A 19,421-nucleotide genomic window follows, 5' to 3' on the forward strand; every position below is an offset into this window, starting at 1 on the left:
ATTAATTATTAAATTCTCTTAGCCAAATGTAGTCATCATTTTTTGTTGCAGTGAATCCGAAGATTACACTTAAAGCCGTTGCACTCGTCTTGTGGAGCACGCCTCGCAACGCCAGCTATTTGTTCAACAAATTTGAGCTCATTTACACGCAAAAGAAAATAAACAGAAAGTGCAAGAAAAGCGCTGGGGAAAAGTTGAAATAGCGGCGCTTCAGCTGCCGACTGACGACGACTGACTTTTGAGTCAAGTACAAAACTATTTTATTTTCTACTTAATTTAATTAGCACAGCACTTGTGTGTATGTGTGTGCGAGGGTGTGCTTGAGTGTGTGTGCGTATGTGTGTGTGAAAGCAATTTGATGCTGCAACTTTAGCGTTGCTTTTAATGAAACATATTATATTTTTGCCTGCAAGTTGAGACTGAGAGGCTGACGCTTTTGTTGCATTAATGAAAATTAACGTTTCCATTAATTAAACGCACTTCATTAATTGCATGACTGTATGTGAGAGTGTCGATGTATGTGTTTGTGTGAAGTCAACGCCCTGGACTGCCTAGCATTCCCTCCAGGCAGTGTAGATTTATCAAAAGTTCCGCATGCACTTAGCATTTAGATTGAAATCGCCAGCCAAGCTGCATGATTGATTGTTCCCATTTCACTGTGGACTTGCCACACCGCTGCTTTCCCCAATGGGGCAACTTTTGTTCTTCGGCGGTAGGGAGACACGTGTGTCTCTCTGTTGACACAGGTGTCGCTTGCTTTTAATTCTAATTGGTCAACGTTGGCAATTTTTCGAAATGAATTTTGCATTACGTTGACGAATACTCTCCTTCCTCATAAAAGGGGCAAAATGGAATATAAAAATATACTCACTCACTGGGCAAAGACAAAGCCATCGTGACATTTTCATTTGTTCTTTGCGTTGTCATGACTTTCAATTTGTTGGCCAACAACAATTGCCATCATATATTACAGCTGTCAGGCTAGAGCAACATCCAGTTGTCTTAGTTTATTAGAGCATGTATTAAGATAAGTTTTTGCAATTTAAATGCTAAAGTGAAGAAAACAGCGTTTGAATGAAATTTAAAAATGAATTGGTTTTGAAATAAAATAAAAAATGTGTGTATTAAACAAACAAATTATTTATTTTTGAATCAATAATTTATATTTCGTATTATTTAATGAATTAATATAATCTTTACGAAATTTTAAATAACAAAATTGAATATATTACCGAAAATTTATTTATTGCAAATATTCCATTGGAAGCGAAACAAGGCTTTAGGCTTAAATTTATGTTATTCAATTAGAAAAAATAATATTATGTAAAATTTGAAATTTAGTATTTCCGAAATTATAAAATTACTGTTTATTTTTAACTAATTTCACATGCAAAATAATAGTTATTTATAATTGTAATCAAGTATTTAAGTTATGTTAACTACTAACATCTTAACTTATGTAATTGACTTTAAAATTTAAAATTAACAAATTTAATATTTTACTGAAAATATATTCATTGAAATTCATGACCAATAATAAAATTATGTATTTAAATCAAATAAAATTTAAGAATTTAGAATATACAAATTTCTTTAAGAATTTTAGTATTTCGCCATACAGAAATGCGAGGATCTAAAGTGTATATTTTTCCCTACATTGCATTCCAGCTTTATTTTACCTTCAATTGTCAATTTTTTTCGCTTCGATTTCGGTTACCTGTAAACGACTTTTCAATTTAATTTTAGCCTTGAGCTTCGTCGTTGACTGTTCGAAAATTCGATAAATGCCATAAATTGTGCAACATGACTTATGATATCTCTGCCATTCGATATTTGTTTTTTTTGTCCTTTCTCCATTTTTTCCTTGCCCATCTGAATGTCAACACATTTTTTATGGGCAAATCTGAAAACGTTAGAGGCGCAAAAAAAAGAAGGTACTAATAGCAAAAGGGAAACATTAAAAAGATAGCAAACAAGGAGATATGGCAAATACAACAGGACTAAAAACTGCACTAAAGTAAGAGTAGAGGAAGTAGTAAAGTCTATGCGAAAGCCATTACATAATGCAATTAAAATAATAATTGTGTTATTATACCAAACAACGTTCATTGACTTCTCGTAAAGTTGGCACATTTCTCAACATGCTCCAGACCGTATTGAAAGGATTGCGAGTGGAAGTCCTTGACTCGATCCTTAATGGGGCAAGTGCAGTGCCTAGAACATAACGCAACGCATTGCAATCAATAAAATTCCAATTAAAATGCCATAAAAACAAAAACAGCAGCTAAAAACGAACACAAACTGAAAGTTTAAGTCGAACAATCGTTGAGTTCCGCTCGCTGCTGCTGACCAAGCATTATGGTTCATTTAATTGGCTGGTAATCATGCTGCTACTTAATGTGGTCAGTGCACCTAGAGCCCAGCAGAACATCAATCATAAAACTTTCAAGTGACTTGCTGTTCGCTTGGACTGCCTGCTGACAGGGCTAGACGACAGCAAAAATGTATTGGAATTTTGTAGTTTAAAAGTTTCTAGCTTAAGAAATAAAATTTAACAACAAGAAGTGTCCTCATTCTTGTAAGTTTCGGAGTTGTAGTAGTAAAAATATTTGAAAAATTAATGTTATTTTTTCTTATTAATTAATTAAAAACAAATGGAAGTTTTTCAGTGACTAATAGAAATCGACGAAAGTTTCACTATATTAAAAAAAGTAGCTGCCTAATGACAGGGCTAGACGACAGCAAAAATGTATTGGAATTTACAGTTTACAAGTTTCCAGCTTAAGAAATAAAATTTAATCAAAAGAAGTGTCCTTATTTTTGCAAGCTGCTAAGTTGAAGCTGAAAGTTTAATCATGGGAGGAGTAAAAATATTTCAAAAATGTATGCTATCTTACCATTTTGAATTCACTAATTAAAAGCAAATGAAAGAAAGCTTCACTAACTGAGAAACCGAAACTACAAGTCAAATCATTAGAGTAGTAAATATGTTTAAAAAATATTTGAAATTAATTAAAAGCAGGTTGAAGTTTTTCAACGATTTAGGTTGAAAATATAAGAATGTATTGAATTTTGCAACTTGCAATTAAATATTGCACTTCTGAAAATAAATGTTTCTGTTTTCAAATTTACTAATTTAAAGTTTGGGCAGTTAATAAACTTAAAAGTTTCTCAAACACTCAGGTAATTTTAAAAATGAAGTTTTCAAAATGAATATAGTCGCATTTATTAATTAAAAGCTTTGCCAATCAGAGCACATGTATGTATGTAAGTTGCTCAATGACAGATGAAAGTTCTAAAGTACCTCAACTGCAACCCAGCATAATTATCAGATAGATAAGCCACCGGAAAACTTTGCTTGTACAACAAGTAGTAAAGTTTTTAGTTGCACTTTGGCAAAGTATTTATTTATACGCTCTATTTATGATTGCGCATTATGCGCTCGTTAGCTGCTGTGTTGTTTATTTTGCCATTTTAGAAACATTTTCCACACAATCTGTACTCGTCAAACTTAAAGCTTAGCGTGAGCTGAGCTCATAACTCTGCTGCATGTCGATGTCATATTCTTTGGGAGTTTATGCTCGACAACTCTCTGCTCTTTCCCCGTTCTCTATTTTACTTTCTCTCTCTCTCTATGTTCGTTGTAGCAAAAAACCATGACAGCCACTGCGACGAGTGCTACTAACGAAGCTAACATTGCCTGTTGTTGAATGATAACAGCAAGCCGCAATGAAAAACATTGCACCGCATAGAGAATTGGAGCGAGAAGGAGATATAGAGAAAGAGAGAAAGGGAAAGAAGAGGGAGACAGCTGTAGCAATTAATCTTTACAATGGCGTACATGCGAAATGGAGTTCATAAATTCCAAGTCACGCTACACCAGACGCCAAAAGACTAAGAGAGGAGTAGTTGCAAGTGCTTCAAACTTTAAATTAGCCTCGAGATCTCGGCAAGTGAATGCGTGAAGCACTCACGAAGCATATGTGTGTGTGTGTGTGTGTTAGTGGCTGGCAATATATAAAGCAAACTGTAGTCTACTTACGAGCGCACACGCAGGTAGCATACAACACGGCAGTTGCAAGTCAAGTTGTTCTGAGTGACGCTGTGGGATTTGATGACCGAGTGTGTGCTACAAAATGGCACACATATTCAATTAGTCCACAATAGTTGTGCCTTCCCCTATGAATATCTACTCAACATGAATATTTGCAACACAACACACAACACACAACTTCAACTCAAACTGAACTTAAAAAGCATTCAAAAATAGGTTACATTTTAAATTTGCAAATTCCAAACATATCTATTCCAGAATGTCTCCTTAAAGACTCCACAACATTTCATTCTTGAATTTCTTAAAGTATTTCTCAAATTTGTCTGCTTAAAAGTTTGCTTTTGCGCTGTAAATTTCTTTAAGCTCTGTACCGTCTATTATGCATTGATAAATGTGATTCGGTAGGAATAGAATGGCAAACGAGTACAACAAATATGCTGCCAACTTAATGCCATGATATATGTATATTTAGGGGAACATACTCACACACTCACAGGCGCACACAGTGCGTATGAGTAATAATGCGACGAGCCAATAGATTTATGGTAAACGGCCAGGGCCAAAGACTCGCTTGTTTGCGCTCATGTCTGTATAAAAATGCATATAAATTTCACATTTTTGCAATTTATTATGGGCACAAAGATTGCGCGTCCTTCTTCTCGTTATCCTTCTTTCTTTTATTCAGGCTGAAAATTAGCTCGTTTGTCTTCAGGCTTTACCAAGAATGCGTCGAAAAAGAAAAACCAAAAAAAAAACAAAAAACAAAAAACATATGCTGTTTTAAAAATGCTAACGAGCAGCAGATCAAGAATAACTAACGTTATGTGGCCGCAATCCCTTTGAATAAATCAACAGGCGTCGTGCTTTGAACCTTTTGCCAACCTTTAAACTCCTCCCATAATCTCTAATCCTAAACAACCCGAGGAGAGCACACAAAACATATACACACATTTGCTGCTGGCCTCTTGAATTTATTGGGGTCAGCGGGCGCTTCATGTTGGAGGTGTCGAAGTGTGTGGTGGGGGATTTTATACAAAAATTTCAAATGAAACTCTGAAAATCACAACTGATAATTGGCTGGGGCCAAACGGCAGCTGAGCTAAAGGCTAAAAGCATGAATAGAATTTAAATGGTTGATTAGTCGATGGGGATACAACATTCAAGGACGTAACGAGGAACCTCTCTGTATGTGGTGTGAATTTCACATAAATATGTGAAGAAGCATATAAAATTTATATGATGAAATAACGTTTAGTGACAGTTATTGGTAGTGCGTATATAACGCTGAAAGTGGTTTGCTTTTATAGCGTAAGAGGTCAAAGAAATAAAAATGAAATTTAGTGGGAAAATGCGTATTCGAACCTCGGAAAAAGAATACTTTAAATAATATCAAAAAGACTTAAATAATATTTTTTAAAATATTGTTCCGGCTAAGACAGTTTTCTATATTTTTTTTTGAGGTACATAATATTGGTGTTAAATATTTACAATGTACTCAAAAAATTCTCTTCCACAAATCAATCACATTGTTTCCGTTGTTAAATCTTCAACAATAATGTATTAATAATAAAAATATGGAAAACTAAATAAATGTTTTTATAATTTAATAAAAATACTTTTCGTTGAAGTAATATGTAACTTTATAAATTTAGGTGTCTATTTTTGGCTAGCGTATAACTAACCTAAATTGCTCAAACATAAATAAATTATTGTTATGCTTACGTTTTTGGTTTTAGTCAACTAGTTTCTTATGCAGATCAACTAACTTCTCACTCGAATAATACATAGTTAAGTTGTTTTGTTTATTTAATCATTTCGAAACCAGCTTTGAGTGAATTCGGGTTTGAATATGTTTGTTTTTTGAATGCGAGAAATATTTAAATGGTTTAAATAATGCCGGGAGCAGGGGGCTCGTCGTAGCTATAAAATGGGAAATCCTCATAACAAGCAACCGGTTATAACACACGACTGCGAATGTCGCCTTTATTATTTTGTTTATGGAGCATTTGATTAGCATTTGTTTTTTTTTTCTTTATTGCTATTAACGTAGGCGCCTATAGCCTTCGTTCTTCATGCCATTCCAATTATTTGTGTGCGTTTCGGTAATTTACGAAGAATATTCAATATGTGTATAAATTTGACACTTCTCTCTCCTCGATCATCTTGGTTTTTTGTGGGTCTCTGGGTCTCTGGGTAGATGAGAATTGTATAAAAAGAGGGGCTCAACTGTTGGTTAGATAAGTTTGTGAAGTCAACTCAAAGCTTAACTATGAAATTCTTTATCGCATTCGCTATGCTGATGGCTATCCTGGTGGCTTTCGCCTCCGCAACACCTCAGCACGGTGGAGGTCATGGAGGTGGTAACCAAGGACATGGTGGAAACGCCGGACATGGCGGTGGCAACCAAGGTGGATTCGGTAACCAGGGAGGACATGGTGGACAAAGCGGCCATGGAGGACAAGGTGGACATGGTGGACATCATTGATTCAGTGACGTCAATGCTATCGCTAATCCCTATGACATGACATCTTTTGAAACCAATTAAATGTAAAAAAAAAAACGAATGATTGCGCATCTTTTTTGTTAGACTTAAAAAAATATAAATATGTAAAAAACAACCAATAAATTGATCTTAAAATTTAAACTCTAAGAAAAGAATGATTCAAAGTTATTAATTCCAATTGGTAAAGGAGCATTTAAACTATGAAAATGAATGATTCAAATTTAATAACTTCATTTCTGATTTTTATCAAATAGTTGTCCAAGTGTTTCTATTTGCCTGACCCAATTTGTATTTGGATGTTTCAGTTTCTAATTAGTTAACCGGCTCCAACTTATTATTCTATTCTATTGGAAAGTCATTGGAAAGGCAGCAACAAAAAAAGGTTATGAAATAGAGTCTGAAAATAATAATTAACTAACAGGTTAAATTAAGTCAGAAGCAGCGTTATTGTTTATGTTGTTTATAAAGCAGCTAATTGCTAATAATACATAATTTGCGGGAACATCGAAAATGGATAAACATAGGAATAATTTGATTTTTATTTGCAATATGCATTTAAAAACATTTTGTATGTGCTACCATTTTGTTATTGTTTAGTCGTATGACAGGTATTGGACAACTTGATTAAACGAGTTAAATTGTCACTTTGTTTGGTTTTTGTATTTCAAGATCAATAACAAAATTGTTTAAACAAACAGGGAAAGATAGCCGGAAAGCTGTCGGGTGACTCGTCGAAGTTAAGAAATTAATTTGAAATTAAGAAAATTAATATGTTTCTAAATAACCGGTTGCAAATCACAAATGCTGTCTGCATTATTTTGTTTATGAGACGTTTAAATTGCAATATTATTGTTCTCTGTGACTGTTGTTGTAGGCGCACTTTTAAACTGATTTAAATTATTTGTCTGCTTTCGGTAATTCACCAAAAATTATTATGCATATTTAATACACACTTCTCCCTCTAACACTTCTGACCATATCTAGCACCTTGAATTTGGGTGACTCTGTCTAGATGAGTTCTGGAGCTGAATAGTATAAAAAGAGATGTTCAACTGCTGTTTGGTTTAGTTTGTGAAGTCAACTCAAGACTTAACTATGAAACTGTTTATCGCTCTCACTGTCCTAGTGGCAGTTGCCTCGGCGGCACCTCAATTTGGTGGTGGTGGTTTCGGTGGTGCTAATGCCGCTGCCAGTGCTTCTGCTAACGCCCAAGCTTCAGGTGGTGGATTCGGAGGCGGCGGACGTCCTGGTGGATTCGGTGGCGGTCCTGGCTTTGGAGGTGGCGGATTTGGAGGTCGTCCTGGTGGATTCGGAGGTGGCGGTCGCGGTGGTGGATTCGGAGGTGGTCCCGGCTTCGGAGGTGGCGGATTTGGAGGTGGTCCCGGCTTCGGAGGTGGCGGATTTGGAGGTCGTCCTGGATTCGGAGGTGGCGGCGGTGGATTTGGTGGCGCCTCTGCTAACGCAAATGCGAATGCAAATGCCAATGCTGGTGGATTTGGCCGTTAATAATCTGATGAATCCTCAAGCTTTTTAAGTATCAATAAACCCCAATAGTTAAATAATTTGGCAAACTCTTTGTGTATCAAAAGATAAAAATAAATAAATTGTATATAAAATAAAAAGAGTATTTTTACAAAATATAAAATAAATTGTATATAAATAATAAGGGTAAATATACAGATAGGTTGATACCTTGATAAAATTCCGCTATCAATGAGAAAAGCAGACTCTGAAAGTTTTACCATATTTATGAACAGCTTTTCATCGAATGTTTTGTATTGTTGTGTATCTATATTCATACATTTTTTTTTAGATTAATAAATATGTGAGTTGGTATGTATGTAAAATTTTCAGTAACGAATTAGTTTACGAACTAAATATAGAAAACCAATCATCTGTTATTAGGATTCTTATTAATTCACGGCAAAAGTATACTTTCTATTAAAAGCAGTAGATAGCTATGAACCAATAAGTCAAAGTATGCTCGACTATATAATACCCGCTAACCTTTTTCAATTAAATAAACACGTACGGTGTTATCCGTAAAATATACCAAATTAATGTATCGCAATAATTCAATTCAATAATTCACATTGAAAGTCTACTACAAAATATACCAGATTGGAAGCCAAGATCCAACACCAGTCGGTTTTTCAATAAAAAATAATAACTTTTTACTTTCCTGTATCAAATACAGGGATATGCATAAAGTAATAATACCCTACTACCAAATAGGTATCGAATGTGAAGAGAAGAAGCATTGAAATGATAATCTTTAACTTATGAAAATGATAACTAACCGGTTGTAATAGATTAGCTGCTTTATTTACTATTTTGTTTACGGAACAACTAATTAACAATCAAATTTGCTTTGCGACGTTCATTGTTCCTAGTGTTGAAGAATCTAAAACTTCAAAGATTTCAAATAATATGTGTATTTTGTGCTAATAATAGAACCAATAATTTCCAGTTTTTACAAAAAAAACGTTTGTTTTCTTTACACAACTTGTTATTAGCAAGTTCGAATTGTATAGAAGACACAGATGACTGGTTGTTTGGTTAGGTTTCTAAAGAGAAAATATAAAACTCGCTTTTGTTGTTTGGCAGTTATCAGTTTTCATTTTGATTCTCTTATTAAGTTTCAAAACTTTAGCTAAATACCTCTCTTATTTTAATTAAATAAGTCAAAATAAAAATTGGTAATTATTTTGACTGTCAGTTTAATTGAAAATATTGTTTAAATATGCAATTATTTCGAAAATGCACATCTAATGTGGTATTTGCTTACATCCCGTTAATTGAGTTAAATATGTATGAACCACATGTTAAGTAATTGGTTATTAACAAATAATTAAATGTTACGCATTACAGGTTGTAAAATAAATATAAGAAAATGGGGAATTATTTGTATATTTAATATGCATAAATAAATGGGGAAAAAAGTAATTTGCGCGTAATTTCATAAATATAATTACACGCTTGAGAGTCTGTTGTTGTTAAGCACATTGCCCTTTGCCTGGCTATTACACACACACACACACACACACACACACACACACACACACACATACACCCGCACACTCGTTGTTCTCTACGAGAAATATGCGTCTGCAGTGCAAACAACTGGAAGTTAGCATCCAGCGAGAAGAGGCAGCAGTTTGAGTTGTGCTTGTTGTTGCCAGAAAAAGGCATAAAAATGTCGCCGTCGTCTAGGAGTTTTTAAGTTTTGCTACTGCCACTTCCGGCACGCCCACAAACTGCTTTCTCCTCGTCGTGTACATAGTTTTTAGCACATTTTTAGCATTGCATAGTTTACGACTTCTTAACTCGATTTGCCGCAGGATAAAGTTTCGCATTTTTCATGTTTTTTTTTTTGGGCACGGAACTTGTTAATTTTCCGCTGCAAATCTGTCAACTTTTGTCACATACAAAAATGGGAAAAAAAAACTGAAAATGAAGAAAAATGGGCGCAAAGAACGAAGGAAAAGAAAAATTCAATAACAAGTGGCAAAAAGTTAGCTGGCAAAAAGTTTTGCATATGTCATTGCATACTTTTAGGCACTGCGCAAAGCCTACTCTAATTAAAAGTCTAGACTCTATATGTGAAACTTTTCACATGCGAATGTTCCGTCGTCGTCTCACATTGTTGATTGTCAATTCCGGCTGATCTAGCCACCACATTAACCACAATTTCCAATTAATCAACTGGCGCGCATTACCCACAACAACAAAGGGCGTGAGGGGAGGTAACAATGGCAATGCACATGGGCCTAGCAAATGTTATAAAGTTAATTGCCATCCATTTTACTGTCCCCCAATGGCAATGGACAATGAATGCCTCAGAGCGCCCTTCTGCTTTCCACCCTGGAGCACATAAATACGTATTCGCATGCACATATGTTCAGCGCCATGAATAACAAACTTGCTCCATTTCCATCTCCAACTCCAATTCCAGAGGCAGTCACAGATTCTGTTCCCTCCTTTGCAGCTGCAACTTCGGTTTATGCCAAGGGTCAACATGAGATTTGTTGTTAGATAATAAAAGTTTGCCCTGGCCTGCAAATCTGAATGAGATTTTTTCGTAATTGTCTGTTAAGCAAAAAAAGTGCTAAACAAAAAGGTATGCTCGACTTTTTAAATACTCTGTACCTTTAATTATGTTATTGTTTTTACAAAATTTAAACGTATTAGAAAACTTTACAGAAAGAATCTAAACCTTCGATATAATTGTTAATGCGAAATTCCTCAAAACATTCAATGCATCTAAAAGATAACCTTATCAAATGATACCTTGCATTTAGATGAATGTTTTAATGCATAACATTTTAATATGCCTAATGAAATGATCCTTAGTGCCACAAAAATTCACCTAACATAATTCTTAAAGCATTTAAAAATAACATTTATGTTCTATATAGTCTAAGCTTCACCATCTTTAACAACTTGTGATAATATCTAAATTTCAGACATGGTAATAGTTTAATGAAAACAATTGCAGGCCTTCCAGAATACATTAATGTTTTTTCCAAAAAGTTTCAATCCGATTTTATAGTAAAACTGGATAGCTTTATATCCCATTTTATGCACACTAAACTAATATTTCCAGCATATTCTTTCATTGCTTTAGACAGTCTCCTTTTATCTACACTTTTTTTTTAGTTCTCTCTGCTCAGTCATTTAACATAGCTTTCTGACAACTTTTCTAACCAAGCTGACTTAACCTCTTAACACACACACACACACCCATTAGCACACATACACAAATAGGTACTCGCACACTTGTTAGTCCATTGAAGTAGCTCTGTTCTCTCTCTCTCTGTGTTGGGCAAATAATATTGAAACTGTTAATGAAGTTAGCCCAAGCTTGGACATGCTAACCGGCGGCAATGTCCTGCATAGATCAATAGAGAGCATGAAAAACGAGCAGCATGCATTCAGTTGAGCACAATCACACACCCACACACACTCGAATAGACCGAGCTATTGATACAGATACGAGTTGCAGATACATTTGGATGGATCAAAGTGGCAGCAACTTGAAAAATGCAACAGCAGCAGTAGCACTAAACACAAACTCGATTTGCGCACGGTAATTAAAATTTAATCATTGGACATTAGTATTCACACACAGACACACCCACACATACATACACGATGCGACTCACACTCACACTCACACAATCGAAACACACTCATTTAGGTTGCTATAAGTGATGCGGCACGAGTTGAAGGGCCAGCGATAACGTTGCATGGCTTAGCCAAATGAATGGATGCCGCACTTTGAGGGCAGGCAATAGGTGGGCGTGGCAGGGCAGGGCATGGAGAGAAATCCATAGACATTAGTCGGTGTGCAATGAGCTCACAGGTTTTTGGCTCGTTTCGTGCACATTTACTGCATACTTTGGGGCGCAACAAATCTGTGCGTCATGTAAATGTGAATGTGAATGGAACTGTGAATGCGAATGTGAATTTGAATGTGAATAGCATCCATTCCGTTAGACATAAATATTTGACATTTGTTTTTTTGGGGGGTTTAGTATTGCATTCAGCTTGGTTGAATGCGTATTCGTTTTTGTGGCTTTGTGTTTCATGCGTTTCGCTTTCAACACAGATTTGCGGTAATGACGTGCAATTAATTGGGGTTTTTAATGCATAACGAGTACAACACAACAACAAATAAAAAACCATTCAAATAATAATAATGATACTGTGTAATCAAGCATAATGATAGCTACGTAGCTTCATCAAGTGCATAGTTATTTGTTATGTGAGCTGAAAAGCTCTTGACCTGTTTATAATACGCATACAAAAAATTCAAATTCCATATTTTTTAATCTGCTTCCACTTTATTTTAATTATATATGCCACATAATTTTAATCCTTTTTATGCATTCCTGTTACAACTTCATTTTGTAAATATTTTATTTAAATTATAAATGTTTAAGATTGTTACTATATTTTAACCCAGTTTATTGGAAATATTTTGCAAGGTTTCTACTTTTTTTTTTACTCATTTTTAAATGCTCTACCAACAGTTGTTTTACCTTTACAGCATAGTTTAAAAGTATTTGCACTCTCCTTTTGGTTTCGTACCAAGCCGAAGTTTTGCGTTTCTTAATTATAAAGTTTCAGCATAATTATAATGTTAACAGAGCACATTCCCTTGCTGCAAATTTGAGCGAAATTCAATTGAAAACTGGCGATACTTTCTTTTTTTTTTAAGAAAGACTCGTATTGGAAAATTAACTAATGATTCTTTACGGTCGTTTATTTGAATTTTGCGACTGCTAAAGTTTGAAGAAGAGAATTCTCTAAAAGAATTAAATACAATTAATTGCATGGTTAGTTGTTAATAAGTACTTAAAATGTAGAACGTTCAAATTTAATTTATTTCTTTTTGTAATATTTAGTTTTGACAAACTTAATTGTTCACAATGTTTTTCTATCATCAATAATACACACGTAAGATTTTCTAATTTCTTATTTTGGATACTTTCTTATTTTAAGAATGTGTTTTGATTACTTCATTTGAGTGTTCAGTAGTGCTTAATGATAGCCTTATTTAAGTGACGAGTAGTGCTTTAACTTAACCTAAATTAAGTGCTGTGTGATGTATTAAGATTAATGTTTCATAAAAGTAGCAACACTACAATAATACTACTTGATTTTAAAACGCTTAATTTTTCATTAGTCTTAAATATTTATTTTTTCTTGAAAGCTTTAAACTGCTATAATATAAATATCGATTATTAAGGACTTCTCAAAGCCTGTCAATCGCTCTAACGTTGTTCTCTAACATTACGCATGTTTTTGTCAATAACTATCTACATTCTATAGTAGTTGTAATATAGTGCTCTTGTTATGGTTTACTTAATATTATTGCCTGTTTCGATTAGCTAGCTAGTATGGCTGACCATGTTTTGCACAACATTAACTTGGCTTATTTATTAAACACGTGCATCTTCAAGCCATTTGCCGCAGCTGTGCACACTCTCGAGTACACTTATCCCTCTTCTCTCCTAGTTGAAGTTCTACCCGTATCTACATATGTGTCTGTCTGACTGTGTGTGTGTGTGTGCAATACATGCCGCATAAGAGCGGGGGAAGCAGATCTACGTGTGCATACAAAATGGCGGCTCGGGTTCTCGTTCTGGCCACGACTCACTACCCTTCTGACCGGTTGTTTGTGGCCTCAATAAATCAACCGGAATTAAGTCATCAATAATGAAAAGACATAAAGCAGGCGAGCAAGCACAACTTGGAACTGAGTTCGAGCCAACAAGAAGAAAAAAACAAGTGAGAATCCCTCAGTCGCGGTGCAATGCTAGCTGGCACTTTAAATACTCTTTTATTTAATATTTACATAAGCTAAGTTATTTATTGATTTAACTTTATGTTACTTTACCGATAGCTACTACACAATTTTTACAAATTTAAATTGCCACAATTTGTAATAAATTTAGTGATTAAATAAGTAGAAAATTTTTGTTTAAAATTTAATATTTAAAAAAAAAATAAATAAACATTAAGAGTTATAATTTAACTGTTTTCAAAATAGACTAAATGTTGATAAGCTGTACCTTTTTAAGCATGGGCTAACCTATTCAGTTTACTCTTTGATTCACATGAAAAAGAATGAGGTTTTTTTTTATCTAGCAAATTCATTTGACTGCTCTTAACATTTCTCAAATTGAGCCAATTTTCATTTGGCATGATTTTACCATAAAGGTTAGACATTGATGTAGTTTGATTAAAGTTCATTTATTCAGGTCAGTAATGAATGTTCTTACATTTGCATAAGCGTGTGTTCGTGCAAATCATTAAAGAATTATTGTCGAGAATAGAAATTACAGTATTAGAATAGCAAAGTCTCTGATTAAAGTCATTAGTAATTAGTTAATTAATTAGTAATGTGCATATTCCTTTAAGCCACATTAAAATTCCAAATGAGAATATTTTACTTATCACAAAAATGGACGATTTTTATATTAAAATGTGTTGTGGTTGGATATTTATCTGTTATGATTTAAAGTAGTTAGAGGTAAAATGTTAAGAAGATATGAAATGTCGAAAATTAAATCATGTAAAACTTAGAACTTTTTCTGAGCTATTGGATGTTAGCACCCACTTTTAGTAAGAATTACAAGTTGTTTTTAAATAAAATTAAAACCGAAAGTATATAGCTTAAAATTCATGAGAGAGCTTACAGAGCACACATTATTCCAACATATATGGATATATTTTTTTTTATTAATTTATTAAAATAATTTGTACGAAGTTACAGTTGTTACATGTTGCAGTTTCTTTTATTGCAGTTGTTGTCGCTGCAATTTTGTTTGCTGATATTGTTTGCAGTTGTTGTCTCCGTTATTGTTGCGCTTGTTCTTGAGCTTGTTGTTGCCGCTGTTTGCTGTCGATACTGTTGTTGCTGTTGTCATTTTTATTGCTCAGGGTATAAATGTAGTTGCTGCTGTTGCTTGCTTATTTTTATCGTCACCGTTCATGTTGTCAATTTCAATTGTTGTGCCTCTGCTACTTTTTGCTATTGTGTCTGATATTGTAGCAGATATTTTTGTGACTGCTTTAGCTTGTGTTGCTTGTATTTTAGTTGTAAAAGTTGCACTACAAGTTCGCGAGTGTTCCAAGAACTACAATTAATTCGCATGAAAAAGAGAACATGTCTTGTTTATGTTTTATATTTACAGCAAAAATTAATAACTTTATAATGTATACAAAAGTTGTCTTGGAAATCTAAGGGAATTCCCGCATTGTTTGACCAGTGGCTGAAGCCAAACAATTTAAGAGTATTTGCTAATTACTGGTGGAAGGCACAATCAATTATTGATTTAAATAAACAGTTAGATAAGTTTAGCATTTAGCCTGGTTATGAAACCCGGATTGGCAACAATTGTCGGCAATCAAGCAGCGAGGGCTTGAATTAATTGTTGTTCAACTCGACTCGCTCGATTGCAAAATATGCAAAATAATTTAATGATTCCATAGAGTTGAGGATTATATAATTAATTGTAAAACCTCTGCGAATTCTCGCTGAGCTCACAATTGGTTTTGTTTCTCAGATAATTCGCAATTGTGGCAAACCTTAAAAAGAAAAACAAAGTGCGAATAATACTTGCTCGAAATGATTTGTTTCTCCATCTGCAAAGTCATCACGTTTTGCTATGTGCTTGAAAATCATCCCACATCACATCAGATAAACCCAAAAATTCTCACCACAAATATAATTAAAAATGTTATTACTCTCTGCTGTTTATTATTCTCTCTTGTGTGTGCCTTGCGTGTGGAACTTTATGGGTTTTTAATTAGAAAGTCAACTGAACAACTGAATAATTCCAACTGTAAGCTCTGATTGACGCCATCCTCCGCAACATTCCCTGTTGCCTCTCATCCTAATGATGATGATTCATCGTTCTTTGTCTTTGGCCATGAGCAAGATATAATCGCACAGTTTTTGCACTGGACTTCTTCTGTGTTTTATACCCTTTAGAGAACTTAGAGAGATAAGGTATACTTTACTCTTTTTAATACAACCTAAATTTAATATTAATCAATTTCTTGCAATACTGTTAACTTTGCTGTCAGTTTATAAATGTTTCTTATAATTAAAGTATTTAATGTTTGGTTGATAAAATTATAATTCAAATTTGGAATTAGACTGCATAATAATATGATAAAATTGTGATGGATATTAAAGTAAGTGTGTCACTCAAGCCCGAAAATGTTATTAGTATGTACAAATACTGGATTTATATATCGACAACTATTTTCAATGTCATTGTTCCATTTTTAAATAATTTAAATACTTTTTTAAAAATTCTTTTGCTTTCGTAAACTTTTTTATATTTGATTCTTATTAAAATAAATTAAAATCAAAATTAGAACCTAGAATAACTATCAGTCGATCAATGATTAGTATAATTCCTTGAAAGATAAATTCATAAATATTTTAATTAAAATCGAGTGATTGTCGACAACATTGTTCTAAGTAAAAAGTTGCTGCAGAGTTGCAACTTGGGTGCCATTAACATTGCGGCGGAAACCGGGTCTACGACTCAGCGACACTGCGTCTTTAGTTGTGAAGCACGAATACAACGTCATCAGAAACGCATAACATTCAAAAAAGCATCGAAAGGAATGGAATGGATAGGAAAAACTTTTTGGCGCAAGTTCAGCGAAAGTTTTTGCAGTTCTGTGAAAAGCTGCAAAGAGAAATTTAACTAATTCCATTATGCATAGTACGCGGAAGACACGAAAAAAAAAGAAAAACATAAATATATATAGAGTACAGCATAGAATGAAATGAAAGTTGGAAAATGTTAAACAAGAATGTGAAAACTTTGCCCTTGTTGCGGCGAGTGTTAAGCGAGCATGTTGTCAAATTTGCTGTTAAGTCTTTAATTTCGCATGAACATTTTCATCTTTCTGTTGATTCAAACGGCGTGCATAATGCGAGTGGCAAAAGCTCGTGACCAGCTAATGCCTATTAGATGGCGAGAGAATCAATATTTCGTGGCGGCTTCAATCGCTTTAGAGCTCAAGTGAAGCACATGTCAAAAGGCGGTCTAAATGGTGGAGGGAAAGTGGGCTGAATGCGCTGAGTGTTAGGTGAAAGCCTGGCACAGCGTTGACAGCGGTTTAAAGTTGGCTAATATCAGCTGACAGAATTCAAAATACGGGAGCATAAGCCGACACATGCAGATCATAGCTGAAAGTTCAAGTCTTAAATTTTAAAGACAATTTTTTTTAACAAGTTTAAAGTATTAAGCTTCATATGGCAAAAAACACTGGTATATTTTGTACTTTATATGGTATATTTTAAATGTAATCGTATGTCGATATACCGAATAAATCCGTTGGTATTTACTTTAGTATTATTTCGGTATATTAATTTGGTACATTTCAAGAATAATACCGCTTAGATATGGTTTTGTTGCAACATATATTTTTACTTGTTAAACATATTTTTTGATTAATTACTTTATCAATCGAAACTAAAATCAAAAACTTTGCTTACAACAGAACTTTAACAGTAATTATTAAAGAATTTTACGAAAAATCATTTGTTCAAATATTTCATTCAATTAATATTTGGACTGTTGAATTGTGCTCTTCCCTAAACAAATCACCTGCAGTGCTCATCGCGTTCCCCAATTTATATGCCTAAATCGACTTCCACTTTATACCACGTGCTCTACCGAAAATCCTATTTATAACAAAATGAAATCATTAAGCGGCGTTTACTGTCAACAAATGGCACGCAAACATTTCAAAAGCAATCACATCAAACCATAGGAAATAATAAAAAATCATATAGGCGGAAAAGCCAACACCACTTGCCCCCCTTTTCCTTATATATTTTTTTTTTGCGTTGGCTACAAAAGTTACCCTCAGAAAATACAGGAAAAAATTCGAAGAGAAGAAGGGAGCAACAGTAACAGCAACAACAACAAGTTGTCGACTTGCCGTGCAATTGAGTTGAAAGACAAACAAAGCGTGAGCTTTGCATGCCTACCTTTTGCCTATCGAGGTGGTAAACTGGGGATTGGGGTTGGGGTTGGGGTTTGAGGTTGAGGTTGTTGCTGTGTTCCTCTTTTGTCTGCTCCAGCTGTTGCTGTTGTAGATGTTGTTTTCCTTACTCTTGTTGTTGTTATTGTTGTTGTTGCCACTGCTACCGTGTGGCCACAATAAACGTTGCGATTCATTCACTCACTCAGTCTGTTCGTCAATTACATTGATTCCATGCATTTGGCGCGCGGTTTGTTTGCATTTTTGCCAGTCAAGTTTTCCTGTCATACACTAGATACAAGTTTATTGGCTTTGTCAGCGAGTATGGCATGTTTTCTTAAGTTATTAATATAATCTTATATTTTGAGTTGCCCGAATTCTTTTATGTACTTATTAATATAATATTATATATTATGTTTTGTGTATATTCTTTTTCTTATTTATGAATATAAAACTGACTCTAAGAAAATGGCGATACAACAGTCGTATATTCTTATATAGATAGATATAGATTTTAGAAAATATAATATTTGCCCTTAATTCACTTTGCCAATAGAAAATTCAATTGCATTTATAGTAAATTCTGAGTGCAACAAAACTGTGACTTACAATAGAAATTTAACATTCGAAAAATAATAAACTACACATTTTTATTATAATTCAGGATTAAATAATTTTTATGTCCTTCAAATAGTTTATTAAATTTTATGGTATGAAAACACTGATTATAATTTTATGTTAATTGAATAATATCAACTAGATAAAAAAATGTCTTTATCAACTTTTCAAAATCATCGAAGTGTCAACAATCTTTAGAGCATTCGCACTTGCGATAGCTCAAAAAAAGCAGCAAAATTTTTTGTTGTTCTCTTTCTTTTTTGTTGTTGTTTGCTATTTTTGTCACCGAAGCTACGAACAGCGGAAACGGAAGCGTCGTCATCGCCATTGTTGCTGGCATAGAGCTGGCTGACAGCAGGCAAACGTCGCCTCGACGTTGAATTGAGTTGAGTTGAGGAGCACTTTGATTTCTCTCTATCGGTTTTTGTCTGCTCCGTCTGTCTCGCATTTAATAACACAAAGTGTCTTTACTCATTTCGTGAGCTTTCTATTCTTTTGCACTTGATACTCTTATTTGTAGTCGTCTAGGTTTTTATTATTTCCCGACTGTTTCGACAACAGTTCGCAAACAATAATAATAACAACAAATGCCACTGATTGACTTTGCCTCTGCACAATTTTCATTATTATTTTTCAATTCTTGTGGTTTGGGCTTTTTGGTGGTTTTTGTTGTTGTTCGTTTTCGTTTTGATTTGAAGCTGAACTTGTTGTTCATTCACAATG

The 19,421-nt window shown here is 34.1% G+C and overlaps 2 protein-coding genes across 2 annotated transcripts in view; both read left to right on the forward strand.

Moving 5' to 3' along the window:
* Positions 1–19,421, forward strand: part of LOC117563883 (lipase 1) — a 57,773-nt gene that overhangs the window by 29,180 nt on the left and 9,172 nt on the right. The window lies entirely within an intron of this gene.
* Positions 7,604–8,179, forward strand: LOC117565447 (keratin, type II cytoskeletal 2 epidermal-like). Its single transcript, XM_052002364.1, has one exon. The coding sequence runs from the start codon at positions 7,653–7,655 to the stop codon at positions 8,061–8,063; it is 411 nt and encodes a 136-aa protein (XP_051858324.1). The 5' UTR covers positions 7,604–7,652; the 3' UTR covers positions 8,064–8,179.

This window comes from Drosophila albomicans, chromosome 2L (assembly GCF_009650485.2).
Source record: "Drosophila albomicans strain 15112-1751.03 chromosome 2L, ASM965048v2, whole genome shotgun sequence".
Taxonomy (NCBI): domain Eukaryota; kingdom Metazoa; phylum Arthropoda; class Insecta; order Diptera; family Drosophilidae; genus Drosophila; species Drosophila albomicans.